The sequence below is a fragment of the Haliotis rubra genome, unplaced genomic scaffold (assembly GCF_003918875.1).
Source record: "Haliotis rubra isolate DU_JTF1 unplaced genomic scaffold, ASM391887v1 Scf294, whole genome shotgun sequence".
NCBI lineage: Eukaryota > Metazoa > Mollusca > Gastropoda > Lepetellida > Haliotidae > Haliotis > Haliotis rubra.
In genome coordinates this window covers 1,221,093-1,229,046 of record NW_025766962.1, presented here as the reverse complement: position 1 = coordinate 1,229,046, position 7,954 = coordinate 1,221,093, and the positions used below count along the sequence as shown (strand labels likewise).

Below are 7,954 nucleotides of genomic sequence, written 5' to 3'. Positions count from 1 at the left end.
TATGGCAATCATGGCAATAATAGAAAGTATGACAATCACGGCAATAATAGATAGTATGACAATTACGGCAGTATTTAATAGTATGGCAGTCATGGCAATAATAGAAAGTATGACAATCACAGCAATAATAGATAGGGTGACAATCATGGCAATAATAGATAGTATGACAATCACGGCAATAATAGATAGTATGACAATCACGGCAGTATTTAATAGTATGGCAGTCATGGCAGTATTTAATAGTATGGCAGTCATGGCAGTATTTAATAGTATGACAGTCACGGCAGTATTTAATAGTATGGCAGTCACGACAGTATTTTATAGTATGGCAGTCATGGCAGTATTTAATAGTATGGCAGTCATGGCAATATGAACTCAAGTGTGTTATAATAATCATAAAGATGTAGCTACTCCAACTAAAACTCCAACAATGTGAGATATCGCCAGCGCTGCAACAACTAAAAGGAAAGTGACAACATTGACATGTTTGCTGTGTTACAATTAACATCACTCTTCAATAAATTTGATAAGATGTACCATATTGATTTTTTAAATTCCAAGTCTTCAGCAGAGCCTTTTTAAATACGGGGTGCAAATTGGTGTGTCAGCCAATCTCCCTTTGTTTCAGCGCTCGTCGATCGCAGGAACAGAACAGAACAGAGTTTATTCTCATGAATCACGAACATTGATATAGAGCATACATATATACATGTACACATTTGCTAAAATTTATTGTACTGTTTCTAAATAAATGAAACATTGCTAGGCCAGCTTTATATATCTGGCCATTCTCATCAGTAAGGGCACATACGAACAATTCATTTGGAAATTTAACTTTTCGATAGATGGACATTTACAGTAATAATAAGGAAGATATTTCTGTCTCAGATTTTGTTAAGATGGATATTGAAGTAGGAAATTAAAATAATCTCCGATACAAGTACTGCATAAAGTACAAATTCTTCAATTTTTTGCCATCTACCTTTTTCTGTTTGTAATCTGTGTTTTGGGGTTATTATGTTTACAATACAGGAGCAAACGACCGTCACCTTATGAATCCGATCTCACCATTTGGCGTCAGGATTTTATTTATCAGTGGTCATGAGTTGAGTGGGGAGGTTGTACTTTGTAGCCAAGTTAAGTTGACTAGGTTTTTATTTCAGTTCATGTTTTGCCATCATGGGATCTTGTTTCCACAAATTAATGTGTTGTTTTCATTTTAACGCGTTTACATTTCAAAGGGCCTGCAAAAATTGTTAGTCCTTGTTAGAGAATTGTGAATATTAGATGTGGTGGTTACATGTAACATACAACTCCATCAAGAAAAACACAACACAGCCGCACTCAACCTTCCAATTGTGCTTCAAGTAATATCGTAATATCAAGTAATGCATATCGCTAACCGTTTACAGACAATAAAACTCTTAGATCTTCTTTTCTATTGATCCTATTCGTCTACAATTCATTCTAGTTTGTTTTCAGACAAAACCCGTCTCTTCAAAGCCAAATGTCAGGGACGATGTTCGACTTTCAAGTGACTGGCAGGGCCCGATGTCTGTGGACTGGAAAACACTATCTGATTTGAAGGCAGTAAAGGAAACCCTTAGCGAGTATCATTGCACAGACGGACCCAAAAGCTGTTCATATGCTCCTAATTCAAAGATGCAACTCTCTTCATCTAAAACGGACTTTAAGCTAGGGGACACATTTTCTGTGAAAATCCAACTTTTCGACGAATACAAGCGACGTAAAACCAAGGGAGGTGATAACGTGAGAGTGTGGATGAGCGAAAAGTCAAAAGAAGCACGCGCAGCCGGTGTTGTCACTGACAACAAAGACGGCACCTACACAGGAACTCTCCGAGCTCTCTGGACCGGAAGTCCGAAAATCGAGGCCACCATTGCTAGTCGTAAAGAAAACGTGGATATATTCTATAGGAGATATCTCGATAACTACACACTGAGGAACATATCGGCGAGGTTTGAGAGCGACGGCGTTAAAGAAGAAACTTTGTGCCTGCCGATCCCAAATATCCGAGGATTTACGAATGTCTGTAACTTGACGGCCGAGAATTACGGTCTCCCATGGTATTGTGGGAAACCATCACACCGGAAATTGTTGTGTTACGACTTAACAGGACTGCGTGCTGACAGTTATCAGCCGACTCTGTTCACGTCACACGAAGCCAAGTTCTTCAAACAGTATAAACTCTGTCAAAAAGAAACGCAACCCTGTATTTTAGAGATTTTTGATCTGAAGTTTTAAGACGACACAGCATTGTTATTATTTAAGACAGAAGTCTGAAATTTGGCAGAATAATAACCAAGATGGGCATGTTTAAAATTGTCATTTCAAAAGTCATCTCACAGACACCAGTTTGTCACCAGGGGCGTCTTTCTCAGTATCTCGTATGAGCACCACGAGCTGCAATCACTGCACGGCATCTCCTTGGACAAGAACGGATAAGACGCCGGATTCTTTCCTGGGAATGGCTCTCCACTCCTCCTGCAGTGCAACGCCGAGCTGTTGCAGCGTCTGTGGCGGCGGCTGACGTTGACGTACGCGTCGACCCAGAGTATCCACAGGTGTTCAATAGGGTTGAGGTCTGGTGATTTAGAGGGGCTATGGCAAGACATTGACGTTGGAATTCTGCAGAAAGTTCATTGTTGCACGTGCAGTATGAGGCCGGGCGTTGTCTGGTTGAAAAATCTGTGTCTGTTGGTCAATAATCGGGAGAAGGTGAGGCTGTAATACGTGGTTGATGTAACGTTGGGCTGTCAGGTTCCCTTCAACGATCACCAAGTCTGATTTCTGGTTGTATGAGATGGATCCCCAAACCATAACGCTTTCTCCGCCAAATCTGTCCCCCTGTCGGACGCAGATGGGCGCAAAACGTTCATGACGTCTCCTATACACACGTTTTCTTCCGTCGTGATGTTGCAAAGAAAACGGGATTCATCAGAAAACCAGATGCGCCTCCAGTTTTGTAAAGTCCATATCCTTACGTTGTTGCACCACCTGAGTCGTCGGCGGAGATGTAGGGGGCGTAGTACAGGTCCAACAACTGGTCTACAGGCACGTAAACCCGCTTCTTTCAGACGGTTCCTAATCGTTTGAGCTGACACTCTCCTCAAACCTGGTATTTGTGTGGCAGTCACGGTTGGTAGGGCATGCCGATTACGCAGGTGATGGACCCGGATGTACCGATCTTGAAGGGGGGTCGTGATTCTTGGCCTTCCACTTCTCGGGCGATCGTTGGTCAAATTGAAGTTGTTGTAGCGGCTCCAAAGTCGGGATATCGTTGTTTTGTGAACATTTAGGTGCCGTGCAACAGTTCCAAAACTTTCTCCGGCTTGAACACGACCAATGGCGATATTTCGGTCGGCAGCACTCAATCGTGGCATTTTTCACACAGCTTTTCGGCGACAAATGAATGAATATAATACGAAAGCACATGGGCTTTATACACCCTACATTAACTGCCATTTTCATGATTTGCATGTGTTTTTTTTGTGCGAAGTCACCATGAGGGTCATTTCATGCGTTGTGACGGAATAAGCAATAAAATACACTTATGCGTACAAATGCAGTTGTTTGGATGGTAATCTTCATTAATTACGTGTATAATTTCAATACATTCGAATAACATTTAGTTTGGAAGCAATAACTTCATTCAAACGAATTTTTCATATCTGAGGACAGGGGTTGCGTTTCTTTTTTGACAGAGTTTATATATGTTTATTTATAACTGTATTTGTCATCATTTTGAAATAATATCATTTGTAATTCGAAATCAAACTTATTCGAAATAAAACTCTTTTATTATTCTAACTGAGTGTTTCATAAAATACATTCCATGCTTTGTTTCAGACGGCTGTTACATCAAAATATTCCCACAGCTGTCGCGATTACAGTAACAGCAGGTATGTCCCCGTAATAAGCGGATGAATGTAACCCCCTTAAAAGCTGATGGAAGTTACCCCGTTATGAGCTAATGAAAGTTACAAGACCAAGTATCACACTTTGTCATATATATATTAGCCTGTTGAGAGAGAGAGAGAGAGAGAGAGAGAGAGAGAGAGATATATTAGCCTGAGAGAGAGAACAGAGACAGAGAGAGAGAGGACAGCATTTTCAACAACTCTGGATGCTGATTGGTCAATAGAAGATGTAAGCCCGCATTTTGATGTCATCTTTAATTGTTTTGACTACACAAACGGCTCACATAAAGAATATACCTTCTAATGTATGGAATTTAGAAAATGTAAACTCGCACTCCTTGTGTCAGTTCACTATTTATCTAAAGATTTTGGTCCTAGTTATTGTCAATTATGTCCAGAGAAGCTTGATTGAGCAGCCAGTAGAACTGTGTAATCATTCTTTCTTCTACAAGTATGCAGACTTTATCACGTAAACGTCATGCATATGATATGAATAAATTCAAACATTATGGATATTATCTTGCTTATTTTGAAACTGAATACAGTTAAACACTGTCAGACTTGGATGTGTCGAACGTAGGGTTGTTTCGAAGTAAAAGATCTGGTCCTGGGTATTCCTTATATAGGCAGTATTTTGCGATTATGTCGAACATCAGATAACGAGGTATAGTTTTCGTAAGTCCCTTCAACTTCGATATAACGTTGTGTGACCGTGGTTCATCAATCAATGATCTCTGTTTGCAGAGCAAGAGACAGTTTCTTTGCCAAGTGTCCCATGTAACAAAACCCCTCTGAGGAAAAGCTGGAAGGCATCAACACCTGTTGGCTTCTTCTACAAAAATTCCTGGAAGTCTCTAACTTGTAAAAACACAATTCCAGCTGATTCGAAAATATACAGGGAATGTCTGAAAAACCGGATACTTTGGATCCATGGCGATTCAACATCCAGAGCGTGGTTCCTTACTTTAAAAGAGCGTTTAGGGTTGAAACTGGTTACAGAGGAATGGGACAATTCCAAGTGGTACAAACAAGCAGTAACCATGGACAAGTCCTGGAACATCACGCTAATGTTTGTGCCTCATGAGTATCCCTTTTACCATGGATTCAGGTTCGACAAACTGGCTTACAACAGAGCAACTCATGCCTATCTGGATGACATTCCCAATACCTCAAGGGATATATTCCTCATTCATATGTACCTTCATTTTAACTCCTTCCCTCCAGAGGTTTTCAGAACACACATGCAACGAATTGCTCGATCTGTGAAGTCGTTAGTCGCTCGTGCCCCTGGGGTAAAAGTAGCGATACGTGGGACTCATGCTTTCAAGGGCAGGAAGAGGATAGGGTTTCTGGATGACTGTTGGATGTTCATATACGACACGATCCAGCGGCACGCATTTAAGGGGCTCGAGAACAATGTGCTTTTCTTAAATAATATAGATTTGACAGTGGCTACAGAAAACGACGACCAGCATCCAAACTCGTTACTCGTTGATTCCCTCATCAATCATTTCATGGGATCTGTGTGTGAGGGCCGCGAATAGCTGTAATATTACTGCTACGGCGTAAACCATACATCGCACACACGAGAGAGAAAAAAACGAGAGTGGGAGATAGAGAGAGTGTGTGTGTGTATGAGATAGAGATTACGTTAAATACGTAATCGTGTCTACAGTTGCTGCAGTAAAGTGTTTAATGATGTCAGAGAACAACTAGATTCATTACTCCTAGAATATATTCATTAAATGATTCCAAATCAATTTTGTGATTTTGTGTGTCATTTATTGGTTCCTAAATGTATAACAACATGCATGATAACATGTATAACCCGTCTTAGCATAGTGGATGGTCTTTTAAAGGTGTTTAAAGGTGGCCATATTGGTTCGATTTATGGGATAAAACAGGTACGATCCAGAGTCTGTGTACTGTGCCAGAGTTGAGTATTTATGTTCAGTTGTTTTCTCGCCATTGTCTGTGTACTGTGCCAGAGTTGAGTATCTATGTTTAGTTGTTTTCTCGCCACTGTCTGTGCACTGTGCCAGAGTTGAGTATCTATGTTCAGTTGTTTTCTCACCATTGTCTGTGTACTGTGTGTCAAGATCACATAGTAGTTTGGTTTAACTGTATGACGCGTGTTACAGTGTGGTTGGACTGTAGTAGGTGAGATCAGGGTGTGGGAATGGGTAGAAAGCATGCAAGGTGATATGAAGAGGCTAGTGTGGCAAGAAAAGCATGCAAGGTGTGAGGTTTGATTATATTAGGCAGGGTGCAAGGGTTGGTGAGTGCAGTCATGAAAGTTATCTGATGAGGATGGCTGTATTTGCAAGGTGGCTGGTCTAATTTCATGGCGTGAGTAGAATTTGTTTTATTGGATATTTATGTTTATCATCTTGCTTTGTAATTATTATTGTGGAGCTATGTATATATGGGCATTTGTTACATGATGATTATGTTATCATTTTGTCAATCCTCAAATGTTGTAGCAAGAAATATACCAAAAGGTCAATTCTCACGATTTAGTTGCAGGTAAATTATTTTTCTGTCAGTTATACGAGTTACATTGTGATACAATGTTGTAATCAGATGTTTTATCAGCATATTCACTTGCATGTATGTTGAATAACGTAAAAGTTGTTCTAAGTGGAATATAATGCTGTGATATTCATCCTGTTAAGTATAATATCATTCTGAGTATCTAATGCTCTTAGTACGTTGAATGATTGTTATCATTCTGAGTTGGTAAAACTCTGTGTACATTGAATGATAAGTATATCAAATGTTGTTTTGATATTTGTATAGTGCCCGGGACCTGTGCCGGACCGTATAAAAGGCAGTATCTGTGTGGTAACCTCGCCTTGTGTGTAAGAGGCAGATCAGTATGATGGCCTCGACCTGTAAAAGGTGGCGTCTGTGTGTTGCCTCCTCATGTGACTGACCAGCGAAAACATCGTCAGGATGGCTGACCGTGAGAGACTGAGGTGGTCATGACCTTGCTATGTGAGAAGAGCTACAACTATATGATTGAACTTATCATCAGTGAACATTCAGTCCCATTCCGTGTTTGATACACGTGGTGTACGCTTTGTACAATATGAAATAGTTGTGTTATAAAATGTAGTGTTCTATTGGGTTAGGGTTTTTTGTGTGTGTGTAAAGGATATGTATAGGAGTGATTGTGTGCTACTATTATGTTTGGTGACGAATGCGGTATGAATGAAGGGTGATTTGGGGTTTTATTTTGGGCAAATGGTTTTGATTCCATTATATATATAATTTTTGTAATAAATTTCATTTATTACATTTCTGCCTTTGCATTATTCATCTCGTATTGTGACATTTTGGTGGCAGCGGTGGGATTTCAATTCTTATAGTCACATATGAGATGATTTGTAGGGTTGTTTGGTTTTAATTTTCCAAATTCCCTTAGTTTAGATATAGTGTAGTGGCTTTTGTTGGTTGCTCTTAGCGATCTCTCGCGTTCCTTTATTGTCTGGTTCTGGGTCTGCAGATGTGCTGAGGTGAACGAGTCCCTTTGTTACAACTACCCTTTGATAGATTGTACATTTCTACTTGTAGATACCGTAGCCTTAGTTTTCTTTATCATGGACTTAGCGGCTCTTTGTGCTCTGGGGAAAGAGTTGGGTTATACTGGGGAGAACTTACAGCAGTTTGTTAGGGAGCAGGTAGAGATAGAGAGGGCTAGGAAAGAGATAGGTTAGAAAGGGATGAACGGGAAAGAGTACGTGAGATGAAAAAGTTGGAGATTGAGAGGCTTAGGTTAGAGAAGGAGGATAGAGAGAAGGAAAGGAATCTGGAGTTAGAGAAGTTGAAGATAAGTATAGAGAGGGATAGGTTACAATTGGAGGCAGAGAAGACTAAACTTGGTAAGGGTTTAAAGCAGGAAGAAGAGAAGTCACCAGGGTACCTAAGATGCCCAAGATGCCGCCATTTGAGGACCATAGAGATAACATCGATGCCTACTTACAAAGGTTTGAACGTATAGCTAAGGCACA

At 40.3% G+C, this 7,954-nt stretch overlaps 1 protein-coding gene across 1 annotated transcript; it reads left to right on the top strand.

Annotated features, from left to right (window-relative positions):
• The first annotated feature begins 1,551 nt into the window (after positions 1-1,551).
• On the top strand, positions 1,552-5,485 carry LOC124282164 (NXPE family member 3-like). The gene is made up of 3 exons (XM_046718124.1): positions 1,552-2,201; positions 3,871-3,923; positions 4,686-5,485. Exons 1-3 carry the CDS (start codon positions 1,552-1,554, stop codon positions 5,483-5,485), a joined length of 1,503 nt encoding a protein of 500 aa, XP_046574080.1.
• The last annotated feature ends 2,469 nt before the right edge of the window (positions 5,486-7,954 follow it).